Source organism: Hippocampus zosterae, chromosome 12 (assembly GCF_025434085.1).
Source record: "Hippocampus zosterae strain Florida chromosome 12, ASM2543408v3, whole genome shotgun sequence".
In the NCBI taxonomy this organism is placed as follows: Eukaryota; Metazoa; Chordata; class Actinopteri; order Syngnathiformes; family Syngnathidae; genus Hippocampus; species Hippocampus zosterae.
In genome coordinates, this window is record NC_067462.1 from 1,780,890 (window position 1) to 1,799,177 (window position 18,288).

Here is an 18,288-nt window from a genome sequence, read left to right on the forward strand (position 1 = left end):
TCAAGAGAAACCTTCAGTAGGAGAGCGACAGCAGAAGACAAGGCCGAAGAACCTGGCTGAGTCAGAAAACCGCATAGGAGGAGGAGGAGGAGCATCAAGGGAAAGCTCGAGAGGTGGACAAGAAGACCGCGACTGACATTTTGACGCTAAGCAGAACATCTTTGTGGTGTCGGTACAAGCAGCACAAGTTACCTCAGTCACCACATCACAAGACACCAGTAACATTCACAGCTTTTGTGGATTTTCAAGGAGGGAAAAGAGGAAAAATGGAAAGATTTGAAAATAAAACAGTTGAAACGCAGCCCCAAATCCTCAAAGTCAATCACTTTTACTGCAAAACCTTTTATCAGAGAATGATAGAAGGTCACTTAGAGAAACTACACGCTCTTTTTACAGCCTTGACTCGCTGGACTAAATATTGTAGATAGTCCAAATATCTAATAAATGTCATTCTAACGGACTGGGATGTGATGATTGAGCACTCATCATGGCAGAAGCGTGTAGTGCCTCTAAGTTTGGAGATGAATCAGGAGGTATCACATGACGCATCAAAAAGAGCATGAAAACTTCAAGATGTTAGTCCAAAAGTATACCCGTTAGAATTCAAATGAGCACCGTACGAAAATGGTCGGCCTAAATGTCATGACTCAAGGGTTTCTTTCATTTCTCCCGTGGCTACTTGTAACTCAATTGACTCAAAGTGTACCTTTTGGAAATGAACATCTTCAGTTGGTCTCATGCAAAGCCATGCAAAAGAGTAAAGATGCTCCGTGTTTCCAAGTGTGTTTTACCGAGCATGCCGTTGCCCTCCGACGGGGAGGTCGGCGAAGCCTGAGCCTGCTGGGGAGCGGCATCGCCGCCGCTGGTGGCGACGTCCGTTTCCGTCTCGCTGCTATCGCCATTGAGGCTCAGATCGGGTCCGAGTACTATTCCGTGTTTCTGGGGAGGGAAAAAGTTGCTATCGTAAGCTTCAAATCAAATGATATCACTCCAATAAAAACGGCAACATTCAGCTAAAAGCTTAGCGGTACAAAAGGAAGTACATATACCTTCTTTTTCACCGCAAATCCTTGTAAAGATCGCTCAACACCACCCATCTGTCACTTTCTGATTCAGAATTTCAGCTGGTTCTTCAAGACCAACTTTGTACGGTTTTTGTGATTGCTTTCAAATTTGAATCACGTCGAACTAAAACGCATCACTAAACCGATGGGAGATCTCTGTGGCTGGAGCAAGGTGTCAAATTTTGGCGACTTTCCGTAGAACTGTAAGAGGTCGGTCGGGGCCTGACAACAAGTACCTTTAGAATATCTTTCAGCTTCACAACCTCTTCTCTGAGTTCGTCTCGCTCAGTTCGGATTGCGTCCGTGTATTCTTTCTGTCGCTCTAAGGCCTGATCAGATTTGCGGTGCGCAGTGAAGAGGAGAGTGAAAAGGGTCAAGGGAGTCGGAAGACAAAAGTAAGAAGGGTGAGGTCAGTTTCGCGCCGGTGAAAGTAGACACCAAGAAATGCAGAAGCGCCGGAGAATCGGGGCCGTACCCCAATTTTCTTATCCTTCCACTCCACCGTCTCTTGTAGATCCGATATTTCCCTAGCAAAAGCCTCCTGTTTCAAACGCAACTGACGGATCTCCTACAGAGAGGCAAGAAAGGACAGGAGAGAAAAGCAGAGGCAAAAGAAAGCGGTGACAAGCTTGATGCGGGAACTGGAAAATCCGGGTGAAATGACATCCGAGCACGCAAGTGATGGCCACGCCAAGCGTTCATCGACGCCGTCATCAAGTGAACACTCACATTGAGCAGCTCCTCGCTTTGTTTCAGCGTCTCTTTCATTTCGTTGAACTGGAACTGAAGAACACTGTGGGCATGTTTCTCGCGTTCAAAGTCCTGCGGGGGGATCGGGAGCGATTGAGCACACACACACACCGCAAGAAAAAAAGAAATACACCCGGTCACTGAAAATACCAAAGTATCACTAAATGCAAAAATGTGATGAAAAATGAACCACTGAAAATTTCATTTTTGTGGCTACCATGAATCAACGTCATTGAAACCAACTCCTGAAAGCAGCCTGGACAAACATAATGCTCCGCTTAGTCGGGTATTTAATGGACCAGTGGCCTTGCTTTCTGACACCGGTCAGTACTTTTTGTTTGGGAGTGCCTTGGTAGTCTGAGATTTCATTGCCCACTGGCCTACGCCGACTCCAAGACTCCAAAAGCAGAAGTGACATGAAGCGCTCTCAAGCACCTTCTGCTTGAATGCAGAGGACTATGAAGGCATTGCGAGCTTTGAGAGTCCTCTGGATTCCATTCGAACCAGCATAGATTCAAAGACGCCCAGTGCCGGATGTAGCAAAGCAGCCCCGGAACAAATAACTAAGGGCCTTCTGTTTGTGGAGGCCCGCTTGTATGTATATAACCAGTCCACCAATAAAACTCGCAGAGAGCACTTCGAAATCGTCTCGTACGTATCGTGACGACATGAATTGCAAATGACTGCGTGCCATACCTTGACCTTCTCTTCGTACTCCCGCCTCGACTCGGACAGGAGTTCTTCCAGTTCTGTCAGCGAGTCTTTCAGTGTGTCCACCTGGTACATCAGGTTGTTTTTTTCATTGTCCAGCTGGGCATTGGACACCATGGCCTTGCGGTATTTCTCCTCCACTTCTGTTAACGCCTCCTAGACAAACGTAAACAACGTAAACATGAGGCCAATTCATTGTTCTCGCACCCCATTTTCTCAAGATCTGGGTCTTGGTCTTGGTCACAATCTCGGAATCAATTGCATGTGAACTTGAAGGTGTTGACGCTAGGATTTTCCGGAAATACTTTCCCATCCTTGTCACCAAGTGTTCTGGTGATCGAGGATTTAGTGATAAAGTGGGAGGGACACTATTACCGTATCTAGCAAGAGCTACAAGCAAGCAGACAGAAAGAAGACGCAAACTGTGGAAGGAGAAGATGCATCGTCAGGCGCATGTTAGGGTGCTACAAAAACAGTCCAGGCGACTTGAGTTTTATTTTGTAACGGCATACCAAAAAAAAAGAAAGAAAGAAAGAAAAAAATCAAGTCTCAGGTTCTTATACCTTGACTTCTTTTAGGTTCTGATTGTACTTGGACTCCACATCTTGGATCTGATCCTTCAGTTCATGAATTTCCTGGTGAAAAGAGCGGCAGCAGTGAGCAAGGGAAGCGTCAAGCGAGAGCCACCCGCAGACGGCAAAGCAGGAAGGAAGATTACGGACGCGTTTGCGGAGCGAATGAGGATCGTCTATTCGCGCTACCTTAATTTCTCTCGTTGCCGTTTCGGCGTCGACCGTGATGGCGGTCTCTACGCTTGCTCTCCGCGAGGAAGTCCCGCCGAGGGAGGAGAGAGTGGCCGGCGTTAACGCGGAAGCCGCTCGGGAACCCTGCCAAAACGTCATCGAGCCGCAGTTGAGTAATGCAAATAAATAAGTCAAGTCAAGAGTATTTCTTGAGCACTTTCAAACAGCCATCGCTGCATACAAAGTAAAACAGGCCGAGGAACCCGCTCGGTGTTTGGCGTTCCACTTACTTTCTCCAGATAATCCCTGTCGTCGACCTGTGTTGGCAAGGAAAAAGCGATTACTGGCAAGTCAGGCCGATATGGAGGCCACTGGGCCTACAAGCATCTAAGAAAGACACCAGTGCCCAAATCCGGAGTTTGGGTCACTCAGCATTACGCATACACACTTTTTTTTTTAAGGACGTGCATTTTGCTCCACAACAGCTAATCCATGCGATCGGTTATCAGGCGATCTCAAGTCATGGATGATCGGTATCGGGAATCAGCAGCGTGAAACCGTGATCGGAACACCCCGAAGTTAAAAGTTATCTTGTGAGTTGACACTGTATCGAAATCTGTCCGTGTTTGACACAACAACACAGACCAGGGTTAAAAGTGCGTAAAAGGGAGGATGCGGGAGACTGAAAACGGCAATCTCAAAGGCCTGGGCCTCCTGGGGGCGGGAAAGGAGACTCACGTCAGAAAAATCGGGAATAGTAACATCGTCCAGATCTCTGGGGAGGCCTCTGCTACTGGAAGTGCTTCTGTACAGACTGGCGACAGAGCCAGCGTTGTCCTGGATGACCCACCGCGGGGGGGTGCAGACAACAGATGGCCATTCAGACCAAAGGGACAAAAATCAGCCCAAAGCAAACGAGCGCAGCCATCCGCCAAAAACATTGAAGACTTTACAGGCGGCTGCATTTCATGACTTGCGGGCAGGCTATGTGGACGGCTCACCGCTGGGCTGGTACGGGCAGAATTGGCCCGGCTGGAAGTTCTGGAGTTGGAGCTGCGGCAGCCGCTGTACTCGAGAGGCTGTCGAGGAGGCACACGGTGATGCTCCCATCCGGCAAATTGGACTAACATGCACATGCCGTCCTCGAACATGGCACCTATTAATGTTTGCTGTGGTCTAAGAAGCCACCAAAGCCGGTGGTAACACAAAAGTAGTCGCAGTTGGCGTCAAATAAGTGCAGTGATGTGATGACCTCATTACATTTTAATTGGGGGCTAGGGGGGAAACCAGCCTATGTTCTACTTCTAGAGACAAAACGTTTTTCTGGTGAAAGTGGGTCTTAAAAGATCGGTCAAACCGCTTGAAACCGGCTGGCAACACAGTGAAGTTTGCTTTAAAAACAGGTGACAGGAAACGAGTCGATGTCGGCTAACGTTTGAACACTTCAACAATCTGCCATGCGCTGTTAGCATACCACTACACACATCGGGTCAAAGCAAATGCAAACTTGCCACACGGCAAATCAAAACAATTATTTCATGACTTGAAAAGGCAACCCGACACACCCAAAAAACGTCACCATGCCAAACAAACAAACAAACAAACAAAACTTACATGGGAGCCAAAGTTGGAGCCGGAGAGTCGCCGCGACCCGGAGCAGAGACCGTCCTCGTATAAGGAGCTCTGGATTTGATGCGACATGATACAGACGACAACCGGCGCTTTTTGCTCACGTTCCAGCATGTTTACATTTCGTCATTTCTATTCGGTGGCAAGAAATCTCACGCACGTCTGGTTGCAAGCGACTCAGGGGAGTTAAAAAAGTGGCGGCGCCGCCAGCGCTTCGTTTCGGGAGCTTAAGAATGATCCAAATGTGTGTCGCTAATGACTTGCGAGTCCATAAAAAGTCAATGAAACGATGGCAATGATATGACTGGCTGATCAAGTGTGATGTTGGCAAAAGATTCTCTTGGCAGAGGGGCAGCCCTCGCCGGGTCTTTTTTCATGCAGAGTTTGTTCCATACGAACCTGGTAGGTGCCACTTGAACCCGGATTCCGGCCGGCGGGCAGACCATTGAGGCTGTACGAGTCAGACGAGGCGTACGATGCCTGAGAGGGAGCCCGCATACGTCAAACGGAGAATTTGGAATGAAGACAACTTGTAATTGCAAACCAGTTACAATCTTCCAGGGGGGGGGCAATCCATTGCCTAGAATAGTTTAGCCAATTTCGGTCATCACCATAAATCCATGAACACAAAAGGGTTGCGGCGAAACGACACCCCCCGTCCGTGTCCTTGATGACACGTCACCTTACAGTCACGGGGGCAAATCTTATCAACCCTGCACGGAAGGTGATGTGTAATCCGCAAAATAAACAACAAGCAGAAGGTGGATGTCAGTTCATTGGTAAAGGAAATGATTCCGGCACACACACATCACACTCTACTTTCACCCAAAACAATCAACTGTATGAAGACTGCAAATTGGGGGGTTTCCCCTCAAACCACTCCGGTGTTAATAGAAGCGTCATTGCAACAAGCGCCTACTAACCCGGCTGGATAGAACACCGTACTCATCATCGTGGCCGTTCCTCTACAAAGCAAGAGTGCACAAAAGGCATATTTGTTATTGGCCGCAAAAGAGTATTAATTTCACCCCACAATCGTCGGGCAATGACATACGTACATCCTTCTCTTTGTGCTTATGCTTCTTTTTCTTCTTGGACTTATGCGAGAGCGACGACGAGCTCTTTAAGAGTGTGCCAGAAAGAACGAGATCAGCGTGAGGATACGAGCAAATGGCGCGTCGAGTCATTTTTCCGCAACCACATAAGCACACATGGGAATAAAACGTGATTACATGCAATGTGGATTCGTTATCGCTCCGAGTATGCCGTGATTGAAATTGCCCTTGATTATTATTTCAGTATAAATACTTCATGTCATTTATTTGGTTGTGTGCCTTGTCTCGGCAAAAACTGGGTTCAACTTCCAAGGCTACGTGATTAAAAAGGCACATAGAACAGCACAAGGCTACCAAAGGCGAGATATCCACAATGGGGGGTGGTGGTGGTGTGGGGGGGGGGGGGGGTGCTTAGTCACAGATTCCGCCTATTGTGCAAAAGAGCAAGAGGACACGCAATACTTGGTGGAGGCCGGCAAATGTCAACGTGAACTGGTGGAGGTCTTAGAACGATCACGCTTGGAAATATTATTGATCAACATTACGATTGAATACGTTAAGATAAGATAAGATAAGATATCCTTTATTCGTCCCACACTGAATACAATTGTTTTGTTGTGTTTTTGTTTAACCAGAAGGTGCCCAGACTTTATGGACACCCGCAAAGCTCAAAATCCATTACGCAGGATCATGCACAAGCAGTAAAAAAAAAAAAAAAAGGGGAGGGGGGGCATACAATATTTCACACACACTGGGAGAAATATTGTGTTGTTCAAACGTTTCCATTCCAGAGCACCAGGCTTACCCTGGCACAGTGAACCGCATCGAGATCCGACTGTGCAAGAGACACGAAAACATCAACTACGATGCCAGACTCTTTGAAAGGGAAACACTTTTTTGCACCCCAACAATTTAAAACAATTCCCACGTGTCCTTCAACGTCCTTTTGTCAAACTACTCTAGTCTTAGGAAAAACAAAAGAAAAGTGCCCCACCCCCCCTAGTCAAGACAATCAAAACATTGCATGTCACAACGCGGAGACATGAACTCTGTTTTGTAGAGCATGTTCAGATTTTGGCAGAAAAAAACCCTCCACCGTACGCACGGAAACATGAAAATACGACGACGAGGACGTCGGCATCTCTCGGCGTGTTTTTGATACTGACCCTGGCGCTGCCTCGGCTTCCCACGGACGTGCGTTCGTCGTCATCCGAAAGCTGTGTGAGACATAAAACAGATGGCAAAGGACAATCAGGGTTGAGAACTTTTTGTCCTGGAAAATTCACGATGCCCCGTGCGGAGCGAGTCGGGCGCTTTCATATTCTTGCTCGTTTATAGACGAGATGTGAAAATGACGCGGAGTAAACCGATACACGCAGGAGGTACTAATTGCATCATGTCCAGGGGGCATGGCAACGTTGAATATTCTGGAATTTGGATTTCAGTTGCTCCATAAAAAAATTGGAAATCATGATATAGATACACTACACACACACACACGGAATTTGGTTCTTTATATTATTCACTGTTTAAATCATTTTAATGATTGATGAATGAATGCCCCGAATTCCCAATTCCAAGAAATTTGACAATTCCATGAAAAACAGCCAAAATGGTATGAATTTTGGATTTTGGATGAATCGAAATAACTACCAAAACATTTCCATGATCTCCTGCTTTTTATTCAGATGCACCTGTTACATAATCCAGATGAGACAAAAAACAAACAAACACTGGAGATGTTTGATTTAAATTTTAAAAAGACATCCGAATTCAATGTAGCTAATACTGTGAGCGCTTTGCTCATACCAAGGCATTATGGGAGCTTTAGCTCAGATTTGTACGGGACAGCGAAGAACTGAACGGAGGAGAAGAAACAGGAGGGAGGGGCTACAAACCGTGTGCGGCTGTGGGGGTCGTGAGTATCGCTCACTGTCTTCCTGCGTGGTGGGAGGAAGGCAAAAGGTGACGAAAGGGAAAAAGGGGGATGACGCGAGGGGGGGAGGAGGCGGCACAAACAAGGCGGCGGTAGATTTGAAAGAGTTCACATTAAAGCACTCGATGATGCTGGACACTCTGTTTGTGACAAGATGTCAAATGAATTGGAAGACAACTGCTGGAAATGTGCAGCCTGAATGAACCACGTCGTGGTGAATTGCGGAGATTCAGCATCACGTTGTTTTCCACCGTTTCACTTTCCCGGATTTTTGGGCCAGAGCTCAAAAGTAGCTCAAAGTTAGCAGGATTGTCAGACTTCAAGCACGGCATGTTGCCGATCCAATTCCAAAAAAGTGACATCTCTTTGGTCATGGTTAGTATTTGTTCACGTCAAACAGTCAACATGCTGTCAGTAAACTTTCCTGGTGAAATTTGAACTCAGTCGTGGCACGAGAAATCCGACACGGCAAATGTCAGGCAGTCCACACCGAGAGGTCAAGCTGACTGCGGGCCAAAGAGTCAACCCTACTCCTCTACGACCATTTTTTTTAAACGGGGGATCAAGCTTGGATTCATGACAATGAGTTCTCTCTTGATAAAGGGGAAACACAAACAACAACAAATCCAGACGGGAAAAGGCTCACGCCCAAAAATTACAACTCAAAGCAATTACGCGAACGTAAACGTGCATTCGAGTTAGTAGTGCAGTGTCATCGCAGTACAAAAGCGGTACCATCCATTGCTCAATATCTCCCCATTTGCTGTCTGATCTGTCATCTGATTTGGGATTCAAGCCATAATACTTCTAAAAGGGGGAAAAAAAAACAACAACAACCCAAAAGCAAGTTAGGAAACAAATAAACCATCGGCAATATTGCTCGAAGCACGCGCTTTGAGTAAGACGCATACCTTCTGCACCTGAAAGATCTGCACACCGCCAGCAATCGGGGGAGGGGGCGAGAGAGAGAGAGAAATAGAAATCGGAAGATGTCAAAAAGTATGGAAACAGAAACCTGCCAGGCAGAAAGTGCAAAAATGGCACCTGAATCTTGGATCACCGTGATAAGACTACATTCTAACTTGCAGATAAAATTCGGGTTACGTCGCCACTGGAAGAAGGCAACCCCGTCACAATCGAGGCCCCGCTGCTCGCATTTTGTGCCAGAAGCTGAATCACTGCCGGAAAATGGCCGCCTTCAAGGGGCGCAAGTCATTCTCTACTGTGTCTATCACTTATGTGACGATTTCAACGATGCCCCCTGATCTTGGTCTGGTCCCCAGAGACGCCATTCAGGCTCGCTGGCCGTCACAATTGATACTTTGAATCCAGGCAGCCGCAATATTCGGCTCCGATGTTGCCGGTTTGTCGGCCGTTGCCGATGGCTTGTCGCCAGGACCCCCTGAAGCGAGAGGAAGCTTACTGGTGGCAGAGCCAAAGTCAATCGCCCTGTGCTAACGCTAAGCGAAGCTAAGCCACTTTTTTCCACTCCGAGCCGCAGATGGCGAATTGAACTCGAGTCGCGACGATCCGCTTGATCACTTCTAAAACGAATCTTTTCCCCTCGATTGGATCGCGGTCTCGCTCGGCGCTCTCCGATTCCGCCGCTGAGCTCGTGGCTACCCTTTCCGTCCAGCGACTCTGCACTTCAATCAGATTTACCGCCGCCGTCTCCCTTGTACTGTACGCTTGCCCAATACGTGGATTGACCGCCTTGTAATTCTGGCTTTCGGGAGCAGATTTGCCGCTTACCCCCCCCCCCCCCCCCCCTTCACGACCTCATTAACACTCTCCTCGATAGCAGTAATGCCCTCGCGTATCCAATGTTCTGGCTCGGGTTCCGTCCCGATGAGCTACTGCGGCAGACTTGCTAGCTCAAGAATTTGTTTGTCCTGGATCAGCCATTTTGCTGTTGAAGGTCAACGTCTCCCGATTTTTACACCGTCGCACCACCGGGGGAGAGATAGGCAGTGCTTCTTCCATTTTGTTTCTTTTGTCATTTATTAGCTCTTCACCCAACCGAGAGGTTTCTCAAATTTGGGGATTTGGGGGTGGAAAGCCAAGAGGCCCCCTTCTACCCATTCACGGAACGAGTTGCAAAATCTGCTTATCCCGCTTGCACGTCTGCCATTTAACTCACCGTGCTGCTCTTTTGGACAGGGGGGCTCCGAGGGCGCCTGGTGAAGGCCGCCCTCAGTCTCCTCCCCGCGAGGAGACGCCCGGTCGTTTTTGTCGACATCAGGATAACCGGACGGAAGGCATTCTTCGGCGCCCAGTCGGTAAGAACCAATAGGGACGGATCGCAGCGGTATGGGAACGTCGCAATTTCAATCCAAAAGGCAAACAGGGGGAGGAGCCAATCTCAATCCAATTGAAAATCAATCATCCATCTGCCATGTCTTCCCATGTCTTCAATGTTCGACAACGCAACCGTTACCAATCACCTGCCGGCGGCTGGGAGCCCCATTTCTGGAGTCAACAACGTGAACCGAGTGCAGCATTGCGACTTGGACCAGGGAGCGCAACCTGCTAAGCTACTTTACAACCGAGTTAAAGGATTTAACACACACACACACACACACACACACACACAACAATGATCAGTAATCCCGTACATATGACTTCAGCGACTGGGTTTCGGCTGAATACAAGAATAACGTAGTGCTCGGGAACAGATGACATGATGAACTTGCATGTTATTGCCGTTTAAAATTTTTTTTAAAAAAGTGGTCAAATAGCTGACATGGTAATGCATATTGTGTGTGTGTGGGGGGGGGGGGCAGAGGTCTGACTGCATATGAGATTACATGATGCTAATAATAGGGAGCTATAAAAAAAGTCCCCCTTGCTACGCAGCCGACGTGCTAAACCGGAGAATAAACTCCCCCCCCCCCCAAAAAAAAAAACTATTGGAAGCGGCACATTCTAATTTCCACAGGGCTTCCTTCCTTCCTTCCGTTTGGCTGGCTTCAACTTGGATGACGTCAAACGACGCGCCGACTGCCTTTTCATTTTGTTCACCTCTTTTTGTTGCCTCTCGAGTTCCCGCATGCGGATCTCTCTGGCTTCCGCCCTCGCCGCCCTCTTGGCTGCCAGTCGGGCCTCAGCCTGGAAGAGGAACAGGCAGGAAAAAAAAAAAGGAAATTGTTAAGACAGCAATGGGAGCGTTTGTTTTATACATCTGCCAAAACACAAGCGAGTATTGCGGTGATCAGTCGCGGCATGAAATGTTACACGTGGTTGTGTACAAACACTAAAAATGAGAGAAGCTCCGGATATATTTTTAGAAGCGGAGCCATGGCGAACTTTCCCATGGCTCCACTGGGCAATGAATCGAACGAAGGGCCTTCTCCTTAAAAGGACCTCTCAAAGCGCAACTTGTGCGTGCGCACGGGCATGCGGCTCAAAGTATGTGTAAGCGTTTCCTTCCTCCTAACATTGTGGTCGCCGTGTGGCGCTCCGTCTTGCTCGCCAAAGCGGGCAGGGCCACAGAAAGGCCTCCTATTCTTGCGCTAAATGCATTTCCTTCACGTCGGCCAGCAATGAGCAAGCAACGGGAACACAGCGCAGCGCTTCCTCCGACGAGTTTTGGTCCTTCTGCTGGAAAGAGGGCGGGCAGTCTGAGGGAACGGCGGCCTTTTAACTGCTGCGACCACCACGGGGTCAAAGTTAAGCAGAGCTGCGCTGGTGTCAGATGCAGAGTTGAGCGCTAGTGGCGGGTAGGGAGGTGACGGGCGTTTTGTCATATTCCATGGGAGCAATTAAGTAATGAAGGAAAACGGTCGAGTGTCGCAATGCGATCGGTTGGTTGAATGGTGGCTTTCTTTTGAACGCCAACTCACGTCGGAAGCAGACCACGCCCGGATGCGGCCAGCCCATTTTGTGCTTCCTGACTTCGAATGACGTGAAATGCCAAATGTGTTTGCGACTCGTTCGAGATCAACGACCAACTCCGACAACTTGGATGACTTCTTCTAAGAGACATTTGTCGCACGGCGTGAGCTCGCTTTTTAGCACAACATGAATACAATTGAGTCAAAATAAACACAGACACGCACTTTAAATGGATCAATAGTACCCATAAATGAGTGACTCGTCTGTGTAGCCACCGTGAGAGGGATTAACCCAGGGGTGTCCAAACTTTTTGTCAAGGGGGACAGATTTTGTGGTAAAATGTCGGGGGGCCGACCTTGGCTGACATTCTTTACATTGAACAACAATATTGTTCAACAAATTTTAGTAAGCCAGTCTGTTTGACATTTCCATTTTTATTTTAATTTCAACAATCTTAAGAATTTCTTTTGGTTCATTTGAAGCAGGAATTGGAAATATGACATATCAGTCAATATAAACACGGAGTGATGTCTTGTTAACTCGTGAGTGATGCCCTCTAGTGTCTAAATGCTATTACTCATTTAGTGAATGCTATTACTCATTTAGCCACTAGAGGGAAGCAGTACTCTATGAAACATCACTCACCAGTCTACGAGACCTCAGTCAATGCAACACGTGTTCCATTGCGCCCAACCTGCGGGCCAGACGGCACTGATTTTATGATGGGGGCCGAGGGCCGGATGAAATTCGACCGCGGGCCGGATTTGGCCCGCGGGGCGGACTTTGGACACGCCTGGATTAACCGAACTAGGCCGAAAGATGTGGAACTCCTTTTTTTTTTTTTTTTTTTGGCCTGCCATCACAGCTATTTATATTGCCCTAAATGGACTAAAAAGGGGATGTAATTCAGCGCGTTTTCAATAGGGTGACTCCTCCAGGGGGAAAATGAAGCGCAAGGTACCATATTTGGAACATGATGAAATCTCCAGCGCGGTTACAAACGCACCAAATAAAACTGCCATCTCAATGGAAAAAAAAAAAAAAAAGGACGTGACTACACAGGACTTCCCGAGCCATTCCGACTTGATTTCAAACAATAAATCCGAAGGCTAACGTCAAGTCCGGAGCACTCCAACAACATGAACGCAGCCGCCTGGTCACAAAGCGAGAAACGCAAACAGCAAGACCGTAAGCGCAAATTCCTCACGAGTTTAACGCGCCGCTTTGGGAAAGGACAGGACGACGGCTGGCAGCTTGCAGTCCAAGCGCGGGTCGCTTCGGCAAAGAAATACGGCGCGGCTCAGCCTGAGCCTCACAGAGGTTTTCCTACAACACTTTCCTAAAAAGAAGAACCTATCACCGTTTCACTGTCCTAAAACACCCGCGCTGCAAGAAGGAGAGATACCGACGCTCGTTCCTACCGACTGCTGTCAGGCTGATGAATAAAAAATAACAATCATAATAATTAAATGATGTGAAGGAAAATTGTAAATAGTACTGCGATTTATCCATTTTGTGTTCATATTGCATTTAATTGAAAGATGTTTGTCGTTTTTTTTCTCTTTCTTCTTTCTACATACATTCTTGCTGCTGGAGGCTGTAAATTTCCCCAGTGTGGGACGAATAAAGGATATCTTATCTTATCTTATCTTATCTAAAAAGACAAAGTAATTTAGTAAAGTTTTAGTAAAAATTTTAGTAAAGTTGCGCTTTCCATCAAGACGAGACAACTGCTGTTGCGCTTTCCCAAACGGAAAATATTTCAGCTGTGAGATGAGATGAAATATTGATTTTGATTTCACCGCACACTTTTGTTTTTTTGTTATTCATCCGATTAAGCTTTCATTGAATCAGATATCATCCATTTTGGCGACTTTTGGCATAGCGAGGACGGAGTATGACTGGACTACTTGGCCCCAACACCTGAACGCCACTGGCGACCACGCACTTCCTCTCGCCGACGGCGGGACAAATAAACAGGAAGCGCTTGGTGATAACAATCTGCCGAGATGACGTCACGAGAAGGAAGTGAACCCAAAATGCAGCGCCTCCTTTTAAGGAGAAACGCTTCTGGCCAGCTTCAGAGGGCGCACAGGCAGGAAATGGAGCAAGAGGAACCGCGTTGGCTGGCCTGGAGTGGCGCATCGGCGGCGTGTCCCGCCCGAGCAAATCTTTCTCTTTGCGTGTTTCTTGACTCATGTGCACGTGGAACTTTGCTTGTGCCCTCCCCGCAATGATTAACAAGCTTTGTTTGCATGCGGGACAGATGTTCACAGGCTTGTTCTCTATATATGGCTGCTCCTCGGCCCCCCCACCTCCGTCTTCACCACCAACCCCCCACCCCAGACTAATCCACTCCTCACGCTCTCAGAACGCCCCCACTGAGCTTCACTGAGTACAACCTGGCATTTTATTGTGTTTGCATGACAGGGTTAAGCTCAACGATCGTCCAGTACAACAAACATTTAAGCAAGCGGCATCGCTTCCACCCCCCCCCCCCCCTCCCTCCCGAGCGTAGTCCACACGGGCCTCCTCTAAAACCAGGGCGTTGCGACAGCTGATCTTTTCTGCAAGCTATTTTTAAACTCTTTAGCGGTGCAGGGCCGACTCATCGGCGTGGTTGGACCACCACCCAGTTCATCACATTCGAGGGATTGGACTTTGCTGCCACTTTTAAAAGGCGCACAAGATTTTCCGCTGCTTTAAGGATAGAAAACCCGAGAAAAAATGATTTGTAGTTGTTTGGCGGGTTTGCATTCTGCATTCGGTGACTAACGGGCTAAGGAAGCGAGGACAATTAAGGGCAATTTTTGACACCGCCCCGCTCCATTTATTTGGCTCGTGTACAGCTGTGAGAGGAGCGGTCGCTCGAGGAGCGGTCGCTCGAGCAGCGCTGCTGGGCAACGGCTCACTTCTTCCAAGTGTGCCAGAGGGGGAGTGCGAAGTTAGTGATGTCATCCACATCGTGGAGACATCGACTCGGACTACGTCGCGAGCCGTTGTGGTCGTTTCTCTTGTGTTCAGTGGCAGTTATCGCAAGTAACTGACGATTACCGAATTTGGGACCGGCGTATATCATCCCCTGAGCAGTCAAACAAATTACATCACTCATCACATTAAAGAGGGCGGCCCGGTAGTCCAGTGGCTAGCACGTCGGCTTCACAGTGCTGAGGTACCGGGTTCGATTCCAGCTGCGGCCTCCCTGTGTGGAGTTTGCATGTTCTCCCCGGGCCTGCGTGGGTTTTCTCCGGGTGCTCCGGTTTCCTCCCACATTCCAAAAACATGCATGGCAGGCTGATTGGACGTTCTAAATTGTCCCTAGGTGTGAATGTGGGCGTGGATGGTTGTTTGTCTCTGTGTGCCCTGCGATTGGCTGGCAACCGATTCAGGGTGTCCCCCGCCTACTGCCCAAAGACGGCTGGGATGGGCTCCGGCACCCCCCGCAACCCTAGTGAGGATCAAGCGGATCGGAAAATGGATGGATGGATGGATGGATCACATTAAAGGATGTGGGGGGGCTGCCCCAAACCTGAGTTCAACACGTTTAGTAAGAGCAGCTCAGGTGCAGTCTTGCGTCACTGTGATCATAACCCAGCCGGTCGGTGTGCAAGTTAGTACATGCGTGTTTGCCGATGAACAGCAAAATCATTTTCATTGCTGGTGGCTTATGTTTACACCAACTGCACACACATCATCAACCCCTCCTGTTACTTTGCGGGTCAAACTGACCCATTGCATATTTGCAAATGATTTAACTGTGTATTAGTAACTGTGAAGCTTGCAGAAGTAGGAAGGCACCAAGTAGGTTTTCAAAATGACTTGACTGCAGGAAATTAAATGATGACGATGATACATTGGCTTTTCGGGTGAACATTTTTCATATTGCGCCAACACAAGTTGAAGAATAACCAAACTCCACCAGGAAGTCCTAATTCTATATAGTCAGACACAGTCCTATTACCACAAACTGGAACAATTGGTTGTTTTTACTTAAGAAGGGGGTCAACATAAGTTTACTTTTGTCACTTCTTTCACGCTTGAAAGCCACTGGTGGCTTTTGGGACAATCAAAACAATTGGCGGCAATCTTGAAAAACACTATTCGAGCTCATTTGGTTGTTTTTCATTTTGGGGAAATATCAATATGTCTCCTTTAAAATACTAGATGGCATCTGCCACCCGTGTCAAGTTTAAATGACATGACAACAAGGGCTTTGGGACAAGTGAAACTATTGATTGTTTTTCCTGAGCGTGTTCTGGGCCAATACCACGACTTTGGTCGTTCATCTCAAACCTGGCTCATATGATACCTAACTTTTGGGATGATTTCCAATTTATATGAGAAGACCAGCATGTATGTTCGGAGACGATACAAGATGACTCCAAACAATTTATTGTTTCTCACTTAACTTGTGTGGCTCACATGGGGTGGTCTTTGATGAGTACAATTCAAAGAGAATGTGGTCACTTGAAAGAAAAGTAGCGTTAATAACAACAAAAGCACTTGGATGTCTTTCACTTCAGATGAGAAATATATTTTTGATGTCCGGCTCATTTAAGTCCACACGATGACTGTCAATCTGAAAACGTGCTTTGAGTCATTCCGAGATGACTTTGGTGAATCGGTTTGAGCTTGAATCAAAACGATTCGTTGACTTAAGTCACTCTGTCCAAGCCTAAAAGATACACGATTTGCGCAGAGTTGGAACTCACCTCTCGGGCGATGAGATTTAAGGCATCGTCCTCTGCCGTGGATCTCTCCTTGTTGCTGTTTCTTTTCCGTCCTGTGCCCTGGGTGCCCATGTTGGAACCCACGAGAGCACGTATGCGAGCACACGCGACGCAGTTCTGGGGGCTCGCGTTCGGTCCACCCCACAGCAAGAAGAAGAAGAAGCCTCGGTGAGGCTGAAGCTTGAACTAGTCGCCCAACACGTCAACTTCAGACGAGGACATGAAACAAAACGAGTCTACGGTCGTCACGGTCACACATCCGTCGTTCACGCGTCTTCCTGTGTTTCGGGAGCCACTCTCACGCGCGAGTCGCCACCATATCCATTTCAATTGTCTGCATTTTCCCCGCGTGGTAAGACAACTTTTTTTTTTCACGGCCAGATAATTCGCTCAAGTTAAAACATTAAAATTATTCAAGCGTTGTGGAGTCGAAAGCGGGGACCAACTTCACTTCCAGTCGTCACTCAATGACGCTGCCTTCAATGGACGTGGGAATATGTCGATGGATTGACGGAACTAACTACACGCGACGCATTTGCACAACAAGCGGCGACGTTCAAGAGAACGTTGATCAATGAGCACGTCACAATTTCACTTTTGGCACTCTTGTGTAGAGCAGTTTAAACATTTCAGTCCGTTAATTTGCAGTGTCGAATTTCGCGAGACAACACGTGTGTATTCGTTGGCGTCTTAATTAGTACACTAATGTACGCGAGGGTGATTAGTAAAGCCCGGTGATATTTCGCACGGCATTTGAACGCAACGGCCCCTACTATTTTTAAAATCCATTGCCACCAACTTCTAAAATAAGACGTACCCTTTGTTTAAAGACACAGTGATCCAAAACCGCAACTATTGATAACTATCTGCCGGTATCATGTAATTGTGGCTATTATTACCTAAATAGAGACCAGATCATTCATTTTATCTGACGTGAATTATTTGAAGTACATTTTGTATTGGAGTAAGTCAGTGTAATAGGAAGGCAACGGCGCCCTCAAGTGTCCATTTTGTGCATTACACTGCTTGATTCAGGCAATTTTGTGCAATTGCTCTGCTTGATTTGGGCAAAAGCTCGAAAGGATGAACGTTACACAGACTGAGCAATGTGGCATGTTTACGTGCCTTTGTGATTATTTTAATGATGAATTGCGGCAGTGTTTGTGTTGAATGTGCTCCAATAGTCTGAAAAGATATCAACATAAGCACACTCAACATTCCTTCGTGAAGACGATGTCTCCAGGAGAGTAAAGGTCATTTATGTTGAGCAGATGAAAAATAAAAGGAAACATGCACACGAGCACTGGTGGATTTCACATGATTGAACTGTTAAAAAAAAAACTTGGATGACAAAACTTGTTCTGACCACACAAATGCCGGAATAAAGAGATGATGCCATGTAGCGACAACAATGGACAAGACTGTTAGTTGTGCATCTGTTGACGTGTAGTCAAAACCAACGTGTGGTACCGGCACCTCTTCCAGTACGTTCCTTCTCTCCACTCTCCTCTCTGTGTTTAGATAAGAGTAGCAGTTTACTGGAGAAGACGAGCACACAGGGACTTGTAAACCTCACTGAGGTCATGGGAAGCAACGTCTTGCAGCTGCCAAGGAATACTCGGGATTTACTCCACACCCGCCTTTAAACACACACACAATGGACATGCAGTAGCAGTAATGCAGAGAAGTAGTTAGTAGGAGGTCATAAAGGCGGGGTAGAAGTCAAAGTAAAATTACGACTCGCAGCGATAATAGTCAGAGTAGTAGTTGGAATTAGTTGGGTTAGCCGTACTAGCGTATGAGCAGTAGTATTAATAGTTTTATGAAATTGTAGTT

At 47.3% G+C, this 18,288-nt stretch overlaps 2 protein-coding genes and 1 long non-coding RNA gene across 19 annotated transcripts in view; 1 reads left to right on the top strand and 2 right to left on the bottom strand.

Annotated features, from left to right (window-relative positions):
- The window catches only part of stat4 (signal transducer and activator of transcription 4), a 20,151-nt gene extending 19,912 nt beyond the window's left edge, over positions 1-239 (bottom strand). The window contains exon 1 of the mRNA XM_052081928.1: positions 224-239. The gene's annotated coding sequence lies outside the window, so the exon portion shown is untranslated. The remainder of the gene's footprint in view (positions 1-223) is intronic.
- lrrfip1a (leucine rich repeat (in FLII) interacting protein 1a) overlaps positions 1-17,147 on the bottom strand; it is a 23,256-nt gene extending 6,109 nt beyond the window's left edge. For 2 of the 17 annotated variants that reach the window (XM_052081914.1, XM_052081899.1), the window contains exons 1-20: positions 16,435-17,145; positions 10,910-10,996; positions 8,800-8,817; positions 8,624-8,695; positions 7,851-7,892; positions 7,119-7,169; positions 5,956-6,018; positions 5,821-5,862; positions 5,297-5,377; positions 4,883-4,951; positions 4,222-4,347; positions 4,007-4,105; positions 3,559-3,585; positions 3,287-3,412; positions 3,089-3,160; positions 2,511-2,681; positions 1,794-1,886; positions 1,540-1,632; positions 1,301-1,393; positions 792-939 (exon numbers count right to left, since the gene is read on the bottom strand). In XM_052081914.1, the coding sequence (XP_051937874.1) occupies positions 792-939; positions 1,301-1,393; positions 1,540-1,632; positions 1,794-1,886; positions 2,511-2,681; positions 3,089-3,160; positions 3,287-3,412; positions 3,559-3,585; positions 4,007-4,105; positions 4,222-4,347; positions 4,883-4,951; positions 5,297-5,377; positions 5,821-5,862; positions 5,956-6,018; positions 7,119-7,169; positions 7,851-7,892; positions 8,624-8,695; positions 8,800-8,817; positions 10,910-10,996; positions 16,435-16,524 (1,663 nt within the window). In that variant the 5' untranslated portion in view covers positions 16,525-17,145. Of the gene's footprint in view, positions 1-791; positions 940-1,300; positions 1,394-1,539; positions 1,633-1,793; positions 1,887-2,510; positions 2,682-3,088; positions 3,161-3,286; positions 3,413-3,558; positions 3,586-4,006; positions 4,106-4,221; positions 4,348-4,882; positions 4,952-5,296; positions 5,378-5,820; positions 5,863-5,955; positions 6,019-7,118; positions 7,170-7,850; positions 7,893-8,623; positions 8,696-8,799; positions 8,818-10,028; positions 10,607-10,909; positions 10,997-16,434 lie in introns of those variants that run through there. The other 15 variants (XM_052081898.1, XM_052081901.1, XM_052081902.1 and 12 more) reach the window with 15 other exon arrangements.
- Positions 11,678-12,766, top strand: LOC127611428 (uncharacterized). Its single transcript, XR_007965319.1, has 2 exons — positions 11,678-12,021; positions 12,534-12,766. It is a non-coding gene; the product is annotated as an uncharacterized LOC127611428 (long non-coding RNA).
- Positions 17,148-18,288: the final 1,141 nt, after the last annotated feature.